We start from the raw sequence: 25,259 nt of genomic DNA, 5'->3' as shown, positions 1-25,259 counted from the left end.
TGGGGTATGGAAGGCATAAACCCTGGGAGAGGTACGGGGCTGTGCCTCACTCTGAGTGGGATATGATAACAAAAGGTTACACATTGCAGCTTGTTTCAGGATTGGCTGAGGAGGATTCCTTAGGATCATTTTATCACCAGAGTCTTAGTTCTCAACTCCCTGCTTTGTGCCAACCCTCTGAATCTGGGACAGTCTGCATCCTTCGACTTACTGAACAAACCCTGGATTATCTCCCCACTGTCATGATATTATTAAAGTGTGTTAGAGTAAAGAATTCTGTTGTGATTTTTCTTCATAATTTAATTATCTGTATTTATTGCATCAAATTAACTCCTTTTAACCAATTTTTCTATCTTATGGGCTTAGAAATTAGTGAAGGAGTACCTACTAATTCGTGGGAAAGAAAGAGAAGGGAAAGAGAGTTAGGAACAATATTTATTGCCAGAATGTCATAGTCCCAATGAGGAGCTAGTATGAAGACAGGCTAAGGAGAGAGAACATTGAAAGTATTGGCTCCTGAGTATTCTTTTGACCCACTCAGACCTCTTTTTGTCCATGATAGTCAGTCCTGCATCAGCCTTCACTTGTTTTTCTAATCCCTGGAGTTTATTATATAAAGTTTGATCCTTTATATTTTACGTCAGTTGAGTTTGTGTTTTCTATTATGAACAAAGTTTTTCTATTACTCACAGCCAAAGGGTTTTCTGTGACGTACAGTGAAGGCATATGAACCAGTACAGAGATATTCTGTTGAAGGATTGAAGTGTTGCAGAATTTGGGGGAAGAATTACTTCTCTTAAGAAACTGATTGAGTGATAGATGTTGGGGGTCTGTACACTTCTGTGTTCACAAACTGAGAGAACCATGTTGTTGAATAGTTTATTTTTGAGAGGAAGCACAGGGTAGTGGTTAATGGCATAGACTTGGCAGCTGAACTGGACTCAGATCCACTTACTAGCTGTGTGATCTTGGCTGAGTTACCTCACGTCTTTTGGGGAGCAACAATAATCAAGGTGTTTATGTCATATGGTTGCTATGGGATAAATGAGTTATAAATAAGGTACTTAGAATAATGCCTAGTGTAAGTTAAGCACTGTGTAAATGTCCACTTTTATAATTAGTGTGCTTTCTGGACCAATACTTCAGGAGGCTCCAACCAGTATTCTGCTCCGTGTATCATGTGCTACTGGAGGGCACCTCTTTAGTGTATTCTCAAGGCATCTTCACACTGTGTTGGGAGGTAGTTTTGACAGGAACAACCCACCCTTTGGACTGGCCTTAGACACTTGGTCCTTGTATTCTCTCTGCTTGGTGTGAGCTGCTACCTCACATTTTACCCAGTTGGGTTCACTTATTCCAAAGATGGGGAATGAACAGTTTCCTGAGCTTCAGTTGCTTCCTTGCCTCCAGCCTCTTTTTTGTGAGGATTTTCCTGGTAATTTTTATATGGAAAGAGATACTAGTGAATTGGCAATAGTTTACATACAGTAGTGATTTTGGACTATACTTTTTGACTGTAGCCTTCTGTCCTCCACTTGGTGATTAAAAAGAAAGCTATTTAATAGAATGGGAGATAAAATAACCATGGCAAGAGAGCTCAGGAAAGTCAGGAGCCTGAGTGTAGAAGAATGGTTAGGAGCATTGGGTGAGAATAGAAAGAAAACGTAAGTGATGCCATTTGGAATAGCTATTCTGTGTCATCCAGCTACCGAAAACATCATGCAGAGAAGATAAGGAGGTGGTAGGGATCTTGCAAGTCTCCATATGAAAACAGAGTCCTCCTTTCAGCCATTAGATGATAGAGGAACAGCAAAGAGAATTACTACTTTGAATTTAGTTGTGATCATGTGAGAAGTTGTTGCTAAAGTAGAAATGATGGGAATTAGGGGAGAAAATGATAGTGACTCAAAATAACCAAAGAAAGGAATATTGGAAGAAGTCGGATGTGTGCTTGCATTGATTAGACCATATGTATTATAGCCTATTTCTAGATGCCACATTTTAAGAAAAACATGATCAATCTGTACCACTTCCAGAGCAGGGCAACCAGAACTGTGACAATACAGAACTAGTGATTGAAGGTTTCTGAATATTTAGCCTAAAGATAGAAAAAGCTTTCTAAGAGTGAAGGTGGGGATAGTGCAAAGTCATAATTATGATATTTCAATAATAGAGAACTGTCATGCACAAATGGGTTTGGACTAATTTTATGCCATTCCTGAGGTGTGGAAGTTACAGGGAAACATGGCTTCAGGTTTAGAAAGGATTTTCTAACACTTAGTGCTATCATATAGGCATTCCTGTGGGCATAGTCCTATTCAGGAAATAGTAAATATCCAGTTTGTAGATTGATAGAAAAGATCCCTGTTTTGGATAGCTAATTAAAGTAGATGACCCATGTCATCTACCAATCTATGATTTAGTGTTCTGAACAAAAGGACCCCTTTGGATATGAAGTGTGTTGGTGTCTTTTGTTCCCTCCATAACATGTTCTTCATTTTACCCAAAGATGAATTTGCCTAAAGAAAAATGAAGCCTGACTTTGAAATGAATGTTCCACATTCCATTTTTGGTTCCAAGAATTACAAAAAAAATAAATTTCACTTTTAAACATCTTAACTTAAAAAAGGGGAAAAGCCAGCTTTGGGTACAGTTTTTGCCATTCCATGTTAAATATAAATTATGTATTTCTGGTTATAAAATGACACATTTAACAAAATTGGAAAACACAGAAAAATCACCATTCAGAAGTAACCTGTTAACTTTTTAGGTATATTTTCTTACAGCCTTTTCCCTCCTGTGTGTGTATATCTATGTACACATGTGTATATATGTACACATATATATGTACACACAGGTGGTTTTCACAGAATTAATGTCATTCTGTATGTACAGAGTTTTGTACTCTGAAAACTGTCCCATGCTATTGAATAATCTTCAAGTATGTGATCTTTTAATGGCGGTATACATGTGGAAATGCAGTAATTTACTTATTCTTCTATATTGGTCACTTAGGTTGTTTCTATTTTTGCTGGTAAAAATTGGCTTCAGTGATTATCTTTGTAGAAGCATTTTTGTGTTTTGATTATTCCTTTAAGTTAAATTCTTTGAACGGAAATTTAAGGCAAAGAGGTTGGCTCTTTTCTAGTGTCTTGATAAATATTGCTAAATTACAGGAATGTACCAATTAACTATTTCAGTGTGTTTCATGGCATCCTCTCTAACACTCAGTATTAATTTAATGTTTGGCAGTTTTATAGATGAAAATGTCTTTAATATTTAATTTGTTGAATTGTTAGCTAGAATGTGAATATTTAGTTGCCACTTACTTTGAGTTGCATTAATTCTTTGTCCATTTTCTTGTGAGGAATTGGTTGATATTTTATGACTATGTCTGTGAGAGAAGTTTTGTTTGAAACCTTTGTTCAGTGGCATCTTGATCAAAATGGGGTGTCCTACTAATTAGTACAAATCTTTATATAATTCCACTCCTTTGAAAATAATCTAGTTTATGTTTTGCTGTGATTTTTGTTGCTGACTGAATTTTGCTAACATGCAGATTTGTGAAGCATTCTGCATTTTTATGTCTCTAGGACTCACTTCCTCACCTTGTGTAGGTCTTTGCTCAAATACCAGCTTTCAATGAGGCCCACTCTGAAGATCCTCCTGATGATTGCAACTGCTCCCACCTGTGGCCCCACGCCACACCCTGCGCTCCCGGTCTCCTTTCCCTGCCCCATTTTCTTTTCCATTGCCCTTATCACCTTCTGATAGAGTATATAATGTGTTTATTTATTTGCTGTGTCTGTTTATTTTTTGTCTCTCCTTACCAAATGTACTAAAATGTAAGCCTCACAAGGGCAGAAATTGCTCACTGTCGTTTTATTCACTGTTGTGTCTGAAGCACCCAGAACAGCACCTGGCATGTAGTAGACATTCAATAAATCTTTGTTGAATGAATGAATAGATATTAATAGACATTGCTAAGTTAAAAGATCCTTGTCCATACATCTGAAATTTATATAATGTTAAAAACCAATGTTACCTCAATGAAAAAAAATTTAAGAAAGATCCTTGTCCTAATGCATAATAATAATTTTAATATACTTTTTTATATTTATTAATTTTAAAATATATAAAGTGAAACTGTCATTTTGTTTTGTGCTTTTATAGCTGATTTTTCACACATTGCAGTTGTTAGCATTTACTGCTCTTGCCATTTTAATTATGAGGCTGAAGCTGTTTTTGACACCTCACATGTGTGTTATGGCTTCCTTGATCTGCTCTCGATGGGTAAGGTATTCATCCTTGTATAGCTACACTATCATAACCATAATAACAGCAGCATAGTTACCATGGCTTTGCTGAGTAATCCAAAACTTAAAAACATTGTGTTTTTATCTTAAATGATTTGAAATGTTAGTTCATGATTCACTGTAGAATAAGAAAAGCAACTTCAAGTAGCATTAAAAATTATTCCTAGATCTTAACTGACATTTCTTCAAAAGTGATGAGGCACACTTCCCCCTGTTAGCATCCTATCCACAGACATAGTTTTTGGAGTTCAGGTCTATGTAAGAGCTTCTTGGTCCAGCAAAACTATCCTCAGGTACTCGCCTAGTACTCGAGTAAGTGCAAGGTACTTGCTCTAGTATTGTCCTGTTTGGCTCAGAGAATCCCTAGGAGGAGTTGTCGATTCTGGGGTTCTGTTATTGTATCTAATTTAAAAAAGAGCCAGACAAAGTAGCTAGAATTTTGGGACCAAGATCTTCTGGAAACACATTATTGAGTTTTGATTGTGAGAGCATTGCCTTAGAGTACCATAATGCTTATTTTCCTGAGAGGAATATACATGTCAATACTACTGGGGTTTCCCTAGTTATTCAAGATATCCATAAAAGGCAGCCAGATGTTACAGGATTTAGTTCTAGGATGTTGCAAAATTGTAGTTTGCTAATTTTAATCCCTGGTAGCAAATCAGTACTGGAAGGATCGGATATTCCTCCCTTAATCCTTTAGAGAGGAAAGAAAGCTCAATTTTTAACTGAGCCCTGTAATTCCAAAATATTTGACATTTTTAAACAATAGGTGATGAGATTTCTGTATATTGTTAGTGTACAGATAGTATCAAATGGTAATCCACCATGGTTTAAGTAGGAAGGTGAGAATTTGTTATTGACCCTATAGCACTCTTCATTTAAGAATTATAAATAAATGGTTTCTTTCATTTCAGCTCTTTGGCTGGCTTTTTTGCAGAGTTCGTTTTGAGAATCTTATCTTTGGTATTCTAACAGTGATGTCAATACAAGGTTGTATAAACCTGCGTAATCAATGGAGCATAATAGGAGAATTTAACAATTTGCCTCAGGAAGAACTGATACAGTGGATCAAATACAATACCAGACCAGGTATGTAACTGTTTAGTTATTTGTATAACTAGTTTTATATGCACACATCCATACTCACATTTATTTATATATGCATATATATATTATGTAGCTATCATTTCATATATGTGTGTATGTGTGTATATATCTATATATATATAAAATTTAAAATATGCACACATAATCATTTATGCCCTCACAGATTTTGAGGATGCTAATTGCAATGTCTCAAATCAAACCTTTCAAAAAGTGATTTTCTGTGCTCTTTAAACCTCTCCTAGATAACCGTTGAAAAGAATTTTAATTAACATCAAGAATTAATGATCATGAGTTGTACTGTAACTCTAAAATCATTATTTTTTAACCGTAACGGTGACACATATAAAGAAATAAATCTTTAATATCAAAATTCACACCTTGTGGTAGGCCGCTGGAGAAGATAGTTTTGTCTGTGGGAAGGTTAACAACACCGCTTCTATCACTTTTGTCAGTGCTGACTGTCTGCTCTCAGTCTGTAGATCCAGTCACATGCGGAAGAGTTAAAATCTTAGATACTGTATTTTCTTCACTACATCATCTCAAAGAGATGAGAGATGAGTATATATTCTACTTCTGCATACTCGAAAGTCTTTTTTTAGCTTACCTTCTTTTCTTACTATCTTTAGCCAAAACTACCCCTGAAACAGATATTTCATTTTTAAATGCCTTTCTAGAGAATAAGTATATTCTACAGTAAGTTATCTATAATCTTGTCCAAGACTATTTTTGATATTCAGTAATTTTCTCTGGCACAGGTTCTTTACTATGGTTTATTTCAGTTTATCCTGTGACTCCTTGAATTGATTTCCTCTTCTCTCTCATGTGATACTCACCATTTTACTAGTTAGCCATCATTAAGGTAAACTTCAATTGAGATATTTGGTCTATGACTTTCAAAGGGTAAAGGCAACAGTGCCTTATACTTAGGCTGCCAGCCCAGTTTAATCAGAATTTTCAAATTAATCCTCTACTGACTTTTTCCCTATAGCATACAAGGTAGGTACTCCCTTCAGTCTCCCTTGCCCCTCCTCAGTTACAGCTATTTTTCCCAATCTTTAAAACGTACCTGATCTTTTAATCTTTTCTTGTGTCTTTATTTGTTCCAGTGGTTGTCTTGGGTTCTTGGCAGAGAGCCTATGTTTGGTAACTTATCCTTCTAAGATAACTCCAACAAACTCCTACTTCATTTTTAGCCACCTCTTCTTTGATCTTCTTGTAAATATTTTTCATCCCTATCATTAAGAATTCTTTCATGGTTACCACATGTTTGTTAAAAGCAGCATGAAGTTCTCTACATGGGGGGACTACTGCTTATGTTCAGGTCCACCATGTAGGGTTATATAGTTTGCACACCACACAAAGGTGTTCAGTTGAGACAATGAGTAGGAACTGAAATCCAGCCTCTGCTGCACTCACTAAGTCATGTATTAGTAGGCTGTGTCAAATTAGAAGGGACACTTTTTGCTAATGCAGTCATGTGCTGCATAATGATGTTTCAGTCAACGATGGGCTACATATACAGTGGTACCCCCATAAGATTAGTACCATGTAGCCTAGGTGTATAGTAGACTGTGCCATCTAGGTTTGTGTAAGTCACTCTATGATGTTCGCACAACAATGAAATCACCTAACGACACATTTCTCAGAATGTCTCCGCTTGATTAGATGACACATGACTGTACATGCAGTAGGCTAAGTGGAGTCTTAAGTGTGTTTATAGGAAAAGATCTTGTTCTTTCCCAGTCATGATCATATTTACTTCATCACCAAGATGAAAGAAGTGGGTGGGGAGTATTTCTCCCCCTCTCTCTGCCATAGATGATTTCTCCTTAATTGTTTCAGCTTTTGCTGGACAGGCTCACCTCGTTTCTTCTGGATGACCCTGGCCCTGGGCTTTGCTCTCTCTAGCCCAGGGTTTCTCAACCGACATTAGAGGCTGTCCTGTGCATTGCAGAATATTTAGCAGCATCCCTTCCCTCTACCCACCAGATTCTAATAGCACCTCTCCCCACCAAGGTGGAAACCAAAAATGTCTCCAGAAGTTGACAGTGTCCCTAGGAAACAAAATCACCACTGGTTGAGAACCACTGTTCTAGCCTAAGAGCTTTCATCATTAATTATTGAATCTCGCAATAATAAATACACATTTCTACTTCAGTTGATTTGCATATTTTCAAATTCAAGGCATATAAGATTTTCATTCAAAGTTACATTTAGAATGATTAATTATATTTGAAATAAACAGTTATTTACAGTAGATCTGAATAGCATGCCTTGTTCTTATTAGTGATTCTATTGTGTTGATTAAAAATGATAATAACCTTCATAATTATATAATCATTTATGATACAAAAGTGCAAGAAGTAAGCATTTGGTCTTTTTGTCTTCCAAGAGACAACTGAAACTGAAACCAGATAGTAGATTTTGGTGTATCTCTAGTTATAACCAAAAGGCTATGTATTTATACATGCCATTACTCCAAAAAGTACTACTAACACATAATGAAATGATTCGATGGAATGTATAAATTGTATAAAGTCAAACGGAAACAAGGAGAACTTAACTATGAATATTTAAAGATGATCTGAGGGAACAAAACAATACTTTCCTCTAGCGGGTCCTCAGGTTTACAGTTCACAACCCACAAAAAGTCATTTTAAAAGATGTATCATAAGACTTGCCTTTATAACAGTCTCTCAGTTCCTAGCATTTTAAATTATTGGAACAAGATGTGAAATTTTGGAATTCTTTCTAGTCCTGTGTGTCTTCGTAGTGCTGTCTCTTAGCATAGTGCGTGAATGTAGCAGGAAGCTGTGTGAAGTGGCTAAGAGGGTGGCCTCTGATGCTTCCTAGCTGTGCAGTCCTGGGCAAGTCACTTAACTTTACTGAGTCTCAGCTTCCTCATCTACAAAATAAGAATAACGTAGAACCCACCTCAAAGTTGTGCAAATTAAATTGTTTAATCCTGGTAAAAATATTTAGCACAGTTCCTGGCACCAAGATAACGTTTAACGAAAGTTGGCTGCTGTTATAGTAGATAATCAGTAAGTATTGAGTGAAGAAAAAAAATGTCAATGATTATTATTTAAATGTACTTAATCTTTCTTCTTTTGGGTTCAAATATTATAGATAAGTAACTTTTGGTTTTCTTTAAAACATGTAGTAAGGAAGATAATCTTGTTTTTCAGATGCTGTTTTCGCAGGTGCCATGCCTATAATGGCCAGTGTCAAGCTCTCTACTCTTCACCCCATTGTGAATCACCCGCATTACGAGGATGCAGACTTGAGGTTGGCAACTGATCGACTATTTCAATGAGACGCACTTACAGCTTATACTGACTCTTAGGGAAAAATTTTTACACACACACGTTCTCATCCTCATATTCATGGTAGAAGTTTAAAAAATGTAAAATAATCCAGAAATTAGAATATGTACCTGTTGACTCTAAAGCAAGCTTAGTAAACCCGAAAGCTGAAAAAAGCAAAACTAATTTCTCTGAAAGTGAAAACCGTGTCACATTTATGACTTGTCTATGTGGGTGTGTGGGGGCAGGGGGTATGTGTGTGTTCCAGTGTAACTCCTAAGTAGTAGTAATAGAAGATGGGGTAGATTTGGCTCATAGCCATAGTTGGCCAACCCCTACTCTAGCTTCCACAGCCCCCTCTGCCTGATGTAAGAAACCATTCTTGATCTTACTGGGGGCCAATGACTAGCCTTTTTTAAACAGAAAAACTACATGAAATTTGCTATATTACATGCTTTTATGAAAATTTAGGGTGATCTTTTGCTAGCTGATTATGAGAACTCTAGTTTCCATTGAAGTCTGAAAATTTTGTTTTCCTTAAATGACTTAAAAAGTCATTCTAGTCATTGTCAGGGTAATTGTTTTCTTTTAATGCATTTTTGGCCTATTGTTAGAGGTAAAATTTTAAATTATTTGAAGTTTTATGTCTGTTTCTGGAGATTGGGCATCCCATATGCTTGAAATGCTGAAAAATATCTAATGCATAAGTGGTGATTTCTTCAGGACTTCATAAACCTCCAATTTAGGGCCAAATCTTGTGTTGTACCATGTAATAGTGAACATCCCTGTTTCTCAAGCTTCTGTTAAGGTGCTCTCTCTCCCTGGCTGCTACCCTGGATGTCCACTCTCTAAATGTTCTGTTTCCTACAGTCAGCTTCAACTCATGCTTCTCAGAGCTTCTATAGATGAAATTGTCTACTGAAATCTGTATTTTCACTATATTCAGCCTCTATCTGAATGTGTTCCATGAGCAGATATTTTATGAATTATGCAAAGCAAAATTTGTATTCTGACCTATTATCCTGCTACCCAACTCTAGCCTCTAAACTGGTTTGTATACTAATAAGCAATACCTGCAAAATTCAAACTGCTGTAAGTTTTAGCACATGCAAAATATAAGTAGACATTGCTATCCCCAAAATAATTCATGCTGTTTGGGATTATATATATCAATGCTCCATTCAGTGAGCATCGAGATTTTAATTTGCTAGCAAAATTTTTGTAATCTGTTCTATTGTCATTTGTTTAAAAGAATTTTTAATCTCTCATTTGAATTTAAAGGGCTCGTACAAAAGTAGTTTATTCTACATATAGTCGAAAATCTGCAAAAGAAGTGAGAGATAAATTGTTGGAGTTACATGTGAATTATTACGTTTTAGAAGAGGCGTGGTGCATTGTGAGAACTAAGTGAGTATGAGCGCTGTGCTATGTGATAGGGTATCTTTTTAAATAATTTTATCTAGAACAGATAGTTTTATCTAGAACAGATAAAATTTAAAAACTAAAATACCAAATGTTGGAGAGGATACAAATTAGCTGGAAATATCTTACATTGCTAGTGGGAGTAAAAATGGTACAGCGAGTTTGGAGAATTATTTGGAATCTTCTTATAAAATTTAAGCAAATATCTACCCTCAGCAATTCTATTCCCAGGAATTTAAACAAGAGAAATTAAAACATCTGTCCACGAAGGATGTTATAGCAACTTTATTCCTAATAGCTCAAACTGGAAACAACTCAAATATCCACCAAGAGAAGAATGAATAAACAAATTGTGGTATATTCATACAATAGAATACTACTCAGCAATAAAAAGGAACAAACTACTTATATATGGGAAAAAAGATGAATCTCAAAAACATGCTGAGTGAAAGAAGCCAAACACAAAAGAGTACATATCATATGATTCCATTCTATGAAGTTAAAAACAGATGAAAGTAATCAATAGAATAGGAATCAGAATAGTGGTTGGCTGTGGTGGAGCAGGAGGTGAGAGAATATACAGGACTGAGGAACTTTTTTTTTTTTCTTTTTTTTAGAATGATGGCAGTGCTCATTATCTCGATTGACATGTTTCTTATATATGTGTGTGCATTTGTCAAAACTCATGGACCTGTACACTAAAATTCAGGCATTTTTACTTATGTAATTATACTTCAATAAAAAGTTACTCAATATAAAGATAAATATTTATGCAAGGAAGAACTCTTAAAGTTCTAGGACTTAAAAGAACATTTTAGAACTGTTGCTAACAGACTTCTGAGAACACCAGGAATAAGGTCCAAAGAAAGAAGAGCAAATGTTCTCTCAAGACAAATCTTACTGGTAGTATTAGTGCAGATCATGTTTGAAAAGGATTCTGAAAACATACCTGGGCTCAGACTGAAAAACAGCTGTGATTAATTAGTGATTCCTGTCACGGGTTTAGTATTAAGAACCAGGTGAGTATGTACAGGGTATTTGCCATCTCTTAGGTAGAGAACACTAAGTTATAGGTTATTCTCACAAAATCAGCTGTTTGTACTTTTCTTTACAACTCTATTCTATTAAGTGTTACGTACTCCTTGCCTGAACATCCTCAGAGTATGACATGTAAGGAAAATAATGTAAAATGCTAATTGGTTTTCATAGTCTGTACAAACTGAATTTAGGACTTACTGGTCTAAGGCCCACAATAATTAAACATAGGACCCATAAGAAACCAATTTTAGAGGATTTTGGTTAATATTGGCAAGAAGAGGTTGAGTTTCTTCCAGAGATTACAAGTATAAGAGATGAAAACACAAGCACTCCTCACTTTGCATGGTACTATATTAACTGAAACCCAGGCTTTTCAAAACTATATCCTTGCTTTGCATGGTTCCATGGAATCTCAGTGTCAACGCTGACCGAAACTATCATGGAACTGTTTGAAGCAGGGGCATAGTTCCAATGTGTATCTGCTTCAGTTAACAGGAGGCCATACAAAACTAGGATTCACTGTATTAAAAACAACTATTTGAAGACTCTGGAAAGTGACTCAGAAACATGAGCAAACTTACTCTTGAAGGACTCCTCTGATTTTTTGACTTCCTTACCTGAGAGCACTTTCTAAACCACCCGCTTTGTGCCTCAGGTGTAGTCACAGCCTACTGGCTTGAGGGGACAAATGAAAGAGTTCCGAGAGCATAGCAGCTGGATATTTAAAAGGGACATTTTGGAAGCAAGAGCACTGCAGAAGGGCTTAAATCTAAGATCTGAGTATAAATTCTGCCCAGATCCTTGGTTAACTACTATTCCACACATTCCTGTGGGAAACCCAGGGAGCCAGGGAAAGGGCAGACAGAACTTCTGGTGGAATTTGCTAATTTCCTATGCTTTTGACTAAGTACATTCCCCAACTGGCACACGCCCCAGGAAGCAGAAAGCAGAATCATCAGAATCATGACTGAATCAAGGTGTCAGGGGCAGAAATAAGGAATAACAAAGAAACTATGCATTTAGGGGAGAGTCCCAGAAGCAAGGGAAATACAGAGAAGATGGGCTCCATGTATGAGCATGACTCTGCCCATGGCTGATAAAAACACAAGGAAAGCCCCAGAGCTGAAAAAAATGAATTAGCTGGCATCTTCAAAAACTGAGAGGAGATAGCTGCTACACATGACAGGACATCCAGGCAAGTTAACTGCCTTACTAGATCAACAACAACAAATTGACAATTACTAGAAGAACAAAACAGGTTCCAGAATCAGTGCAGTGTATTATCTAGTGTCCAGCTTCTGACCAAAAATTAATAGACCTGCAAAAGAAAATGGGAAAGCGTGACCAATACTCAGGAGAAAAAGGCAGTTAATAGAAACTTATTCAAATAGGCCCAAATGTTGGATTTAGCAGTCAAAGACTGCAAAGCTGCTATTATAAATATATTCAAAGAATTAAGGAAAATATGGTATTAATAAGTGATGAGATATGGAATCTCAAGAGAAATAAAAACACCCTCCCCAGAAAAATGGAAATTCTAGAGCTGAAAAGTACAATAAATGAAATGAAAATTCTTTAAATGTGCTCAACAATAGTTTTAATATGACAATAGAAAAAAAGTCAGTGAATTTGAAGGTAGATCAAGAAAAAATAGCCAATCCAAAAAAAAAAGGATCAAAAAGATTGAAGAAAAGTAACCAAACCCGTAGAGACTTGTGTAATATTATTAAGTAGTTCAACACATGAGTAATATAGTACCAGAAAGAATGAAAGAAAAAAAATGGCAGAAAAAAACTCTTGAAAAAATATTGGCCAAAAATTTCTCAAGTTTCCTAAAAGCCATTAACTTAGAGATCTAGTAAGCTCAACAAATCCAACTAGGATAGACCCAAGGAAAACCACACCTGGGCACATCATAGTCAAACTAGTGAAAAATGAAGAGAAAAATCTTGAAAGAAACAAGAGAAAAATGATGCGATATGTTAAACACTTGACTTCCTAGCGTACACAGTGGGATTCAATGGACAAGGGAATAATAATTCACAATACACCCATCCCTCGGTATCTGTAGGGGATTGGTCCCAGGACCCCCCGTGGATACCAAAATCCTGGGATGCGCAAGTCCCTTATGTGAAATGGCATAATATTTGCATGTAACCTACGCACATCCTCCCATATACTTTAAATCATCTGTAGATTACTTATAATACCTAATACAATGTAAATGCTCTATAAATAGTTGTTATACTATATTGTTTAGGGAATAATGACAGAAAAAAGTTGTACATGTTCAGTACAGACGCAAGCATCATAGGCCTTTTGATCCGTGATTGGTTGAATCCATGGATGCAAAACCGGATATGGAGGGCCAGCTGTACTGAAGGAAAGAAAAATAAATCAATAATTCTATACTCAATGAAACTATGAGCTATCTTGTTAAAATTAAGGCTGACTGGGGCCGGCCCCATGGCCGAGTGGTTAAGTTCGTGCGCTCTGCTGCAGCGGCCCAGGGTTTCGCCGGTTCAGATCCTGGGTGCGGACATGGCACCGCTCGTCAGGCCACGTTGAGGTGGCATCCCACATGTCACAACTAGAAAGACCTGCAACTAAGATATACAACTATCTACTGGGGGGGATTTGGGGAGATAAAGCCGAAAAAAAAAAAAAGATTGGCAACAGTTGTTAGCTCAGGTGCCAGTCTTTAAAAAAAAAAAAAAAGGCTGATAAAGACACTAAAATCAATAAAATCTAAGATAACTTGTTGCTAAAAGACCTACACTTCAAGATGGGACAAAAGTCTTCTGGCTGATGGAAATGGATACCAGACAGTAACTCAGATATACAGGATATACTGAAATGCACTGGAAATGGTAAATTGGTAGATAAATATTAATCACATTAAATATACATATATATTTTTTCTTCTCTGAAAAATTTTAAGACAGGACTGTGTAAAGAAAAGATGATACCATTGTATTTTTGAGTTTATAATGTAAATGGATAGAATATGCATGACACTAATAGCACAAGAAAGGGGAGTAAAATGCAAATAAAAGGTATGATTTGCTGGAAATAATTCATTTTAATGTTAAGTAAATTGTGATACCATAAGACGTCTATTGTAATCCCTAGAGCAACTACTAAAAAAGAGTACAAAAAAATAATTAATAAGCCAATAGATGAATTGAATGGTATAATAACTTTTTGCTTGACATAAAAGAAATCAAGAAAGAGAAACAGATGATCAAAAAAGAGATAAAACAAATGGAAGAAAAAAGAAAAATGGCAAGCCTAAATCAAACCATGTCAGTTTTTGCAAGTGCGAATGGGGACTAAACACTCCAGTCAAAAGGCAGAGACTGGCAGACTGAATACAAAGCAAAACCCAACTGTGTGCTGCCTCTAAGAGATGCGTTTTAAATACAAATACACTGAAGGAAAGGCTGAAGGAAAAAGGATGAAAATGTTACCATGTGAGTAACATATGAAAGCTGGAGCGGATATGTAGTAGTATCTAGCATATTCTAGAAAAGGCAAAATGATAGTGCAGAATAATCGGTGGTTGTCTTGGTGATGTTTTGGGGAGGGGTTGTCTACAAAAGGTGCAAGAGAACTTGTTGGCGTGTTGGAAATTTTCTGTATTACGATTATGGTGGTGCTTACATGCCTATACATGTCTGGCCATACTCACTAAACTTTACACATAAAATGGGTGAATTTTATTGTACAAAAAATATACCTCAATATAGCTATTAAAAAAAAAGAAACAAATTCTGCCTGACTTCTTCCCTTTAATGACTCTCATGCAGGGTTATTTTCTGAGAACTATTATCTCATTTGGTCCAATCGTTGAGCCACCCAAGGCGGGAGAGGGTTGAGGAGAACAGACTTGGCATAAGAGCTTCCCTTCCCTGCCTTGGACTTTATGTTTTCATGCTAATCCAAGTCAGGTTAAGCCTAAAAATATGAAATTCAACAGGAATTAGATTATCTTTCCTCTAATTTTTCTCATTCTGTTACTAATGTGCCTTATGTTTGGATGGCGATATCATGTATAAAATATATTTATTTAGAGTTCATTTTGAAAATAAATGTTTAAGTATATATTTCTGAATGTATTTTGAACCTTTATTATTAGGTTCAATAATATATTGGTGATTTGGTTAAGTGGGATGTGAAAATGCAACATACTTAATTCATTTTTATTATCCCTAAATGTTGAACTTACGTTCGGTGAAGTGATGCTTTAAAATCTTTAATTTACTAAATTAGTCTCTAAAAATCTAGGAGAAATTTTATAATTTATATATTTCCTCTAGATATGAATGCATTTTTAATATGGATATATATGTGCCTGTTTTATTTTCAGGCCTGGTTGCAGTATGCTTGAAATTTGGGATGTGGAAGACCCTTCCAACGCAGCTAACCCTCCCTTATGTAGCATCTTGCTCAAGGATGCAAGACCTTACTTCACCACAGTGTTTCAGAATAGTATGTACAGAGTATTAAAGGTCAACTTAGAATGAGACTACCCATTACACTGTGGTGGAAAGAAGCATGTCAAAAACAATCACTTTTGGCTTAGTTACACTAATAAAAATCGCAAGCTTTAATAAGAGACCCTTAAAAAGAAGATAATAAAAATGATTTAAAGTTTTTTTGATTAATAAAAGGTAAATTATTTCATTGTTTTCCATTGAATGTCAACCTTGTCATTTAAATGATTAAGTCATTTCATACTGCATAAGCAAATGTTCATCTTAAAGTTTGAAAGAAAAATGTATGTAAAAGAACAATGAAATCTAATAAATCAAAGATACGTAAGTCATTTTGTATCCAGCTAGGTGAATTGCTTCCGATTTTCTCTAGTACCAGGATGCACCAGCTCAAACTCTTTCAACCATTTGGAATGGACTAGTACAGTTTCTGAAATGACACTTTCTTAAGATCCTGATACTGATCACAGCTTCTTTACCTCTGTGAGGAAATTTGCTTGTAACCATGTCTCATTAAGTTTGTTTTTGCTTTTACTAGCCCTCAGGAAAGATCTTTAAGCTTTTAATAATTTTTTTTTATCATTTCAACTTAAGTATTTTTAAAAACAGCTTATTTTGTAATGTTTTGAATCTCTTGAAATTTATTTACCCAACCAGATAAGTATTTTTCACTGATTATTTCTCAACCTAAGTCCAACAGGTTATCAATCTGTCTTTAGAACCCAGTGGTTTTTCTTTTAATATCCAGATAGACTAAAAATTGCTATGGTATGCAACCAAATTTTGGGGTCAAATATAATCAGAAAAGAAAATGTAGTTAAATTTATCAAGTGAGATTTTAACATTCTTAGATCTGAATGAAGCAAAGGCATTTTCATCTTGATCGCCCAGTAGCTCATTGGAGTAGTCTTTCTGTCTAGTCACCATCTTTTATAATAACATATTTTTACGTCCTCATTTGTTTTTGGATGAGGAAGGTGATGTTTTGTAAATTCTCTCCTCTAATACAAAACCTACCCAACAATAATGCTTTGAAAAATGGTAAATAGTTATCTTGAATATACTGTTACCTAAATGCACAGATAAACACTCTTTTTCTCTGCTTGGTAGATATTAAATATGCCACAGCTATAGTATTTTAATATGCATCTACTTTAAATGAATAATCTTGGAGTTTTTGTAATTTGCTTATGTTCTTGGCTTTCTATACTTGAAATAATAAAATAACTAAATTGCATGGATTAGTTCACTTACAGTAGGTAGGAGATTGTATACAGGAAAACCAATAAAATTATTCTTCAACTTTTATGGTTGTAAAATATTTTAATACAAGATATAAAACAGCTAAGAAAGCATGTCCACATTTTATTTATATTGGCATTTTCAAATAATTTGTTTTGGTGTAAGTATGGAGCAAGGAAGGAAAGGAGATACATCATTCATAAAAATTAAAATATGTTTTCAATGATATTTTCATAGGAAATATCTTAAATTGGTAGGATTTTTTTTTTAAAAAAAGCTGTAATAGCAAATAAAATATTCAATACAACTATATTTACATGGGTTTATATATAGGAAAACCAGTAAAATTATTTTCAACTTTTATAGTTCTAGAATATTTTAATACAGATACAAAGCAGCTAAGAAAGTATGCCACATTTTATGTACTTTAGCATTTTCAAATAATTCATTTGATGTAAGTGCAGGGCAAAGAAAGAAAAGAGACATAACATGTAACATTCATAAAGTAACACATTTTGTATGGTGTTTTCATAGGAAACATTAAAGAAGTTGATAGAATTCAACAACAAAAAAAGAGACAAATTGTATTAAATAAAATGTTCCATACAAATATGATGTATTAATATGGATTTATGTTATTTTCTTGTACTATGTATGTTTAAAATTAAAAGAGCCCTTGAAGATTCTCCATGTGTTTATCTTTTTGCATCCTTTGTCAAGCATACATTTTGAAATTGAAATAGCTCTGATATGAAGGTAGAAATTGTAGGTTCCTGGATTTGTTAACCATATTTCATTGGCAATGATCTATCTTAACCATTTTAAAGCAATTCTGCAGAGTCTCATACAGAAGGCAGTGTACTGTGATGGAAATAGTGTGAGCTTTGTAACCAAGTGGATCCAAGTTTGAATCCTGGCACTTCCATTTACTAGATGTATTACCTGCCATCCAGTCAAAAGATGTTTATTGAGCACTTACTGTATGCCAGGCACAGCGCTAAGCTTGGTCATGTTACTTGACTCTCTGAGCTTCAGTTTCTTCACCTGTAAATCAGAACTTACATTACCTACTTGGCAGGGTCATGATGAGGATTTGTGAGATGTAGTTACAGTGCTTGGCACCTAGACACTCAACAGATGTTAATTCCATTTGCCCCCTCGCCCCTCCCAGTGAATAACCAGCTCAGTAGTATTAATTTATATGGTAGCTTATCTCGTCTCAGAATTCCAAGTAGTCTTATCTTTATTTTGTGTCAATACATAGGAATACTGAACTACAGCTTACTTTTATACACAGTATGCTCTTGGCTTCTTGCCTGCATATATTTTATTTTGAAATGTGAAAACTATGCATGACAGCTGTGGGTTGAGTGATGGGTAGATTTTTCTTCAGTGCAGCAAAGTGTTCTTAGTTTCCTATGGTATTTCATATTTTTGCACATTTATTTGAAACCATGGCTAGAAGTGAGTTGTACACAAGCTACAGCAATTTCCTCCATCACCCAGTTGTTACAAGCTGAGGTAGCCTCAATGAATAATACGTGTCCTGCTCTTGCTGCTAACAGACACCACCTCAAAAAACATTGAGTACTTTTCATATTAATTTTAATAAAATTATGTTTACATTTTATATGTTTCTATTATATGGGCAATACAAGCTCACTGTGGAAAATTAGTTTTGAAAGAAACAGGAAATTTGAAAGAAGGGGAAAAGATTAACAGGTAGTATTAACATCTCATTGTTTTCTTCCAACCTTACTTTTAAGCATGAATTCTTTGCTTCTTTTAACATAGTTTAATCAGTTTTAAGTTTTGTTCTTCATGTAGTAAATATGGAAATGTATATAATGGCTCCAAAACATCCTATTTTGTGTCTGTATATATATATATATATATAAACATATATCTTAATCATTGATAAGCTATTTCCATTTTTGCTATGGCATGTATGTATATATAGAACACTGCAATGAATATCTTAGTGCATTGATTTTTTTTTAATTTTCAAATTATTTCCTTAAGATAGATTCCATAAAGTAAAATTTCAGTAAAAGAATGTGGACACCCTTAAAGCATTCAGTGCAGTTTGCCTCAGTTTGTCTCTGCAAAAGGATGGTGTGCACCAGCAAAAGTCAGTGTATGACAATGCTCATTTCACAACACTCTCAGTAGCATTGGTTAGCCTTATTAAGAATATTTTTTGCTAATTTGGACACTCAAAATGGAATGCATTATTATTTTTACATTTATTCCATGGTTTGTGAGGCTGGGTACCTATTCACGTTTGTTGAATGTTTGCATTTCCTCTTGGGCATCGCCTCGTCACATCCATCACTTTTATGTAGCCAGCCAAGCACTAAGATTGTCTGGTTACAGATACTCATTGTTAGGGAGTCTGTCAGTCAGTGTTTAATCACGTTGATAAAGATGCCATATGAGTTTGTATATTCCTACTACTCTGTAGGCTGGGGAGTATGCTTCAGGCTCTAAAATAGTTTAGAATTTACTTTGTACCATATTAAGTATGTAATATTTAGTGTTAAATATCAAGTTTAAAAATTTCAATGCCTCAGCTGTTTAAGGATTCAGTGATCATAATTTCATGGTCGGACACAATCACCTTTGTAAATTATGTATAAAATTTCTTAAGCCATTATTAATCTAATCTGGACTGCCTTTCATAGGCTGTAGAAAGCAAATTATTGAATTTTCAACAGTTTTTGGCCTCATGTGAACTAGTGGAGCTTTATGTCCATCATTGTCCAGTAAAAACTCCCTGTATTCTTATTTCTTAGTGTATTCTCCAGAGCTCTGTTCACATTCTTTGATAAACCCATTGAGTCTCCTCCAAAGAGGTGGGAGTAGATAAGGGAGAAGAAAAATCTCTCTTTGAGAATTCTTTTTAACCGTGAGAAATCAAAGGAACATTTGAAAAGAACAGGTAGGTACATAACTTCATGCACAAAGATCAAATTAAGACAAATCAAAGACTTAGAAAGGCAGAACTTTAAAACTTTTAGAAGAAAATAGGGAAATGCAAATTAAAACCCCATGACATTGTAGAAGCCTGATAATCATAAGAATTGGTGAGAACAGGGAGCAACAAGAACACTCATGAAATTGTAGTAGGAGTGTAAATTGGTACAGCCACTTTGGGAAACAATTTATTACCTAATAAATTTTAAAGTATGTAGTCGTTGCCACCAACAGTTCCACCCTATAGAAATGTCTATATAAATACGCCAGGGGAAACAGAAGAACGTTCATGCAAATATTATTTGTTCCTGGAGGTGTGGAGAGCTGGAAACAATCTAAAGGGCCACCAATAGAATGGATAGAAGGAAGTATGTCCATACAATGGAATATTGCAGAGGAGCGAAAATGATCTTCATGCATCATCAGGAATGAATCTCAAGTATAATGTTAAGAATAAAAACCTGTTATCCAAGGTAGTATGTGTGTATGTGTGTGTATGTGCAAATATATTTGCCGTTTAGATAGAGCCTAAAAACAAAACAATATTATTAGGAGATATATGTGTGGCAGAACAATAAAAGCCTAGGCATAATAAATATGAAATTTAGACTGGTGAAGACTAAGGGAGAATGCAGTCCAGGAGGGACCCTGGGTGTTTCAGCCTTCCTGTTCCATTTCTTAACTGAGTGTTAAGTACATTACTGTTTGCTTTATAATTCTTTAAGATGTACATGTACTTTGTAATGTTTAACATATTTTATACCCTTCGAAGTAGGGCTTTCATACCACAGCGGTGGTTCTTAAACCTCAGATTCTTTCAGTGGCTCCACGGTGCTTAAACAAGCATCGGGAGTTGTTCTGACAACAGGTCCAGCCAGTCACACAACTTGTCCGATTGTAAACTTTGTTGAGCTTCCATAGTTGCGACATTTGTGCAACTAGTTTCTTCAAATGGCAGATGATGAGACAGCGTCTTTATTGAATAGCACAAACTGGATAGACAGAGTGATTTTTTTAAATTTTGTCTTATTTTAAGTTTTTTTCTATGAAAGTAATTCATGTTCTTGAAGGGAAAGTAGGGAAATCCTGGAGAGTACTGAAAGGAAAATACACGATCTTTCAGGAGGAGAACAGCTTCTAAAGATTACCACATCATGGTGCATAGGACTTGGAAGAAAGACCTCATTCATAGAAATTGTATTGCAATTCACAATAACTATTTGATTCTTTTTTGTTCATAAGTCAAGATGTGCAATATAATGTGGCTTCTTCATGGCCTTAAAGTAGCCGCCATATGATGAGAATTCTGTTTTTGCAACCAAGCGCACCAATGTATTTGATGGCTTTGTGTATCACACACTCATGTTCTATAATGTATAGGAAAAATACAAATGAAAATCGTTTTTATTTTTTAAAAAGGTCAAGATTTTTGTTACCCAACTTTCAACAGTACGTTGATTAGAACTTCAAATTAGTCTCCCTGTTTCTCTTGAATTGTGTTAAATTGCTTTTTCATCTCTTCCTGTGATGAACTACAAAGATTAGGAAAAATACAAAATATACCTACTTAATATTAACACATGATCCATAAAGAGATTTTTTTTCAAAAGGGCAAAATTTCTAGCATGGATTTCAGTAATTTTCAATCGGCAACATTGCTTTTCTTTGAAATGAGATCTAAAAAAGGATTAATAATCGATATTTAATACTCTTTGTATGCCCTGCAGCTCTTAAGAGTCCTTTCTTTGTTCTGTTAAAAATGCATTGTCGGGGCTGGCCCCGTGGCCGAGTGGTTAAGATCGCGCACTCCGCTGCAGGCGGTCCAGTGTTTCATTGGTTCGAATCCTGGGCGGGGACATGGCACTGCTCATCAAACCACGCTGAGGCAGTGTCCCACATGCCACAACTAGAAGGACCCACAATGAACAATATACAACTATGTACCGGGGGGCTTTGGGGAGAAAAAGGAAAAAAATTACATCTTTAAAAACAAATTTAAAAAAAAATGCATTGTCTGCCTACTGTATAGATATAATGTGCAAATGTCCACAAACACTTTAAAGGCACTCTCCACTTTGTAAGAAGTTAGTGGGTGATAATCACTCTGTGATCAATGCCAGGACACAACAGAAAGAACACTTGAGCAGACCATGTCACTTCTCATAAGACTTTCTAGTGGAGATGCTGCTTGGTCTGTGTCTTAAAGCAAAGGTAGGAACTAACCAACCAAATGGGGCAGGGAAAGGGAGGCATCTTTCCAGGGAGAGGGAGCAGCACGTGCAACAACACAGCACCACTGAGGTGGGTGGCTAGATCCGGAAGCTGCATTTGGGTTCAGTGGAAGCATGTGCGTGTTGAGGTACTTACTATAAGCTGGAGAGAGCAACAAGTAGATCATGCAAGTAGCAGGGTCTAAAGGAAGATAGACCTCTGGAGTGGGAAGACAGTACACGCCCTTCCTCTCCAATCCATTCACTCTCGGGCTCTATTTCTTCATCTGTAAACTGGTTAAAATTCCTTCCTCACAGAATTGTGAGGATCAAACAAGCTATTCCAGGTAGAAGTGCATTTTGGAAGTGCATCACTACACGTGGGATCCATCTTAACACTTCCGACAACATTGAGTCCACTTTGAATTGGATGTTAACAAAAGGAAGTTCTAAGAGGTATTAATAATCCAAAAGAGCAAATAGCCAGATCATTTATATTTGACTTTGAATTATGTTAGGGGAGGTTTTCCAGATACTGACTTCCTTATTTATGCTTGCCTGAGATTAAAATTTATTTGTATCCTTTGACACATATAGACAATGGCCTTTATTTTTAAAACTCCATAAAAGAACTGCATATAATTCATATATAGATATTGAGATTATTCAAATGAAGCTTCAAAGCTCCTTCCTGGAATCTTCTCGATTGAGCCATGACCCAAGAATCTAGGAATTAACGTCTATACAAAACAGCACCTCAGCTACTGGAAAAGAAATAGCCTGTTCACACAGCTTCGCCAGAGAGACCTAAGGAATACAAAGGGGATCTTAACACGAGTAGTTATTTTTTTAACTAGGATGGTGTGGCAGCCACAAAGGCGCATCACTACTCAGATCTTCTTCCAAGAAAGAACTAACTGCTCAGCTGCAGTTACCTGACAGCTTCCAACTGCAGCACCTTCCGCATCTGTGGTAGCATCCAAGCCGAGGTCACACTCTTCCTAGGCAGTCCCCAGCCAAAGACAGCATGGTGAGTACCAGGGCCTGGCCATTTCTTCCCAATGCTGCACTTCTCAAACAGGCTACCTTTCCTTTGGAGCTCCTCATGGAGTAAGCCAGATCTCCCTTGTGGCTGGAGGCTCTCCCCGCTTGCTCCTCCTTTCCCAGATATCAGATCGGCCTCATGACCTGAATTCTTCCTCACCCAGTCCTGCGTCGTCCTCCTCTAACAGCTGATACCCTTCCAATATGCCTCTTACCCTCCTTACTCCATCCATCTCAGCATCTGCTTCCTGCAGAACCTGAACTAACCTAGGCAGATTGTCAATGCAAATCACAAGCAGAGCAAGTCCAGGCTTTTGTTTCTGTCTGTCGGGGAGTCTGGAGAGATTCTGCTGTTCCCTGTGTATGTGGGGCTTAGCAATACAAAAAACCTGACTGCCTGCAGGAAAACAGTTTCACTCTTTCACCCATCCTAAGTTCCCATACCACTCAGAGATAGTGCCACCAAGGAAGTTCCTCTCTTTTTAGAACCTTACTGGGTCCCCACGGTAATCCCTATGAGGCTTTAATACACTAAGTAGCCTTTGTCAGGAGAGGGGACTGTGTACCCATGAGATGCCTGTCCTTTCTCACAGTTCCAGCCCCTCGTCAATTTCAGAGTTCCCAGAATGGAGAAAAGTCCTGTGTGAACAGTAGAGCCCAGGCATTCAAACCATTGAGGGACAGTGAATACACACTGTACACTTTCATGAAGAGGTAAACACTGAGATTGGTCACAAAATTACGCTAGCCAAGTCCAGTTATTTTAAATGAACAATTGGGCTTTTTAGACTCTCTTTACAATATTGTGAAAAGCAAAACTATCTTAACCTGAAATATAGTGCCCCATACCTAACAAGATGACTTACGGTATTATAAAAACTGGATTAATTCCTTTTAAAGTAAGTAGGAAGAAATGCCCACTGAAAAAGTTATAGTGCGCAAAATGTTTATTTTATATATACTTAGTGCCATCTGCTGGCTGTAAAATATTATAACATTTGTCATGAAATACCTACAAAAAGTGTTAAGGAGCTAGTTTGCCTATGTTTTAATAGAAAATGGGAAAAATCCAGGGAAAAACAAAGAGAACCTAAGGAGAAGAACTACACTTTTTTCAGTTGTGATTCTCTCTGCAGAGAGTAGAAGAACAGTCATTCCTGGCTCTTCTCTCCCTCCCCACCACATATCTACCAGTTCTTCCGTCTCACTCCCTTTTCCTTCTGTGCCTTAGAAGGTTCTCTCGCTCTGATCCCTGCCTCTCTGTCCAGGATCACTGACACTCCCAGCACACTTCTCACTTCAGCAACAATGAGCTGCCTGAAATCTTCAGCACCTCTTTTTCCTGCCTGTGCTCACACCATCCCCTCAGTCTACTAAGGTCTTACCTGTCCTCCTCTCACTTCTTCTCCTTGCCCATCCTTCATGTCTCTGCTCAGAAGTGCCCTCCTCCCAGAAGCTGGTCCTGACCATTCCCTCGTGGTCTACTAACGCCACTCTACCTGCCCTGTTGTCTGATCATTTACAAATTAGCTGTTTACCTTTGAGAGTCTCCTACTGAGCTGTGTGCCACTTCAACACAGGGTTTGTGTCTTATTTATTTCTGTTTTCCACCCATCACAGTACCTGGAACATGGTGGTGCTCAGCAAATATTACATGAAGGAATAATGTGGAAAATAACTGGATAAAGTATAGGAAAATATTAAAGATAGGGTGGTTGGTGATACTTTTGGGCAATTTTAACTGTTTACTATCCCTACTATATGGCTAAATTATCCCCAAAATAGATCAAAAACATTTGCCCTGTGAAGAATGGGAAGCAATGGAAAATTCTTAGTAGAAATGTGGCCTGAATGTATGACAGCCAGTATTTAAGAAGATTAATCTGTGATGAGAGGAAGGATGGTGCAAAGGGCTGAAGTGCTAGAGACAAGGGTACAAGGTAAGAAGTTTCTCGTTGTCTGGTGCCTGCCCCAGGGGGATTGGGGCAGGTGGGTAATGGCCCAGAACATGAGAGCACAGAAAAAAGGTAGTTGGGGGTATGAGCTCTGGATTGGTTAGTTTGCCTATGAAAGGTGTTCTTGTGTTGTTTACTATCTCTA

At 36.4% G+C, this 25,259-nt stretch overlaps 1 protein-coding gene and 1 long non-coding RNA gene across 3 annotated transcripts in view; one reads left to right on the top strand and one right to left on the bottom strand.

Annotated features, from left to right (window-relative positions):
* Window positions 1–16,993, top strand: part of DPY19L2 (dpy-19 like 2) — a 103,957-nt gene extending 86,964 nt beyond the window's left edge. The window contains exons 18-22 of one of the 2 annotated variants that reach the window (XM_005609293.4): window positions 4,174–4,293; window positions 5,234–5,408; window positions 8,615–8,714; window positions 10,013–10,138; window positions 15,561–16,993. In XM_005609293.4, coding sequence (XP_005609350.2) covers window positions 4,174–4,293; window positions 5,234–5,408; window positions 8,615–8,714; window positions 10,013–10,138; window positions 15,561–15,717 — 678 coding nt within the window. In that variant the 3' untranslated portion in view covers window positions 15,718–16,993. The remainder of the gene's footprint in view (window positions 1–4,173; window positions 4,294–5,233; window positions 5,409–8,614; window positions 8,715–10,012; window positions 10,139–15,560) is intronic. The other variant, XM_023639507.2, reaches the window with a different exon arrangement.
* On the bottom strand, window positions 12,067–13,570 carry LOC138923802 (uncharacterized). Its single transcript, XR_011437933.1, has 2 exons — window positions 13,478–13,570; window positions 12,067–12,509 (listed from the first exon to the last, which is right to left on the bottom strand). It is a non-coding gene; the product is annotated as an uncharacterized lncRNA (long non-coding RNA).
* Window positions 16,994–25,259: the final 8,266 nt, after the last annotated feature.

This window comes from Equus caballus, chromosome 4, assembly GCF_041296265.1.
Source record: "Equus caballus isolate H_3958 breed thoroughbred chromosome 4, TB-T2T, whole genome shotgun sequence".
In the NCBI taxonomy this organism is placed as follows: Eukaryota; Metazoa; Chordata; class Mammalia; order Perissodactyla; family Equidae; genus Equus; species Equus caballus.
Note: the sequence above shows the minus strand (reverse complement) of the source record. Positions and strands in the feature narration are given on the sequence as shown.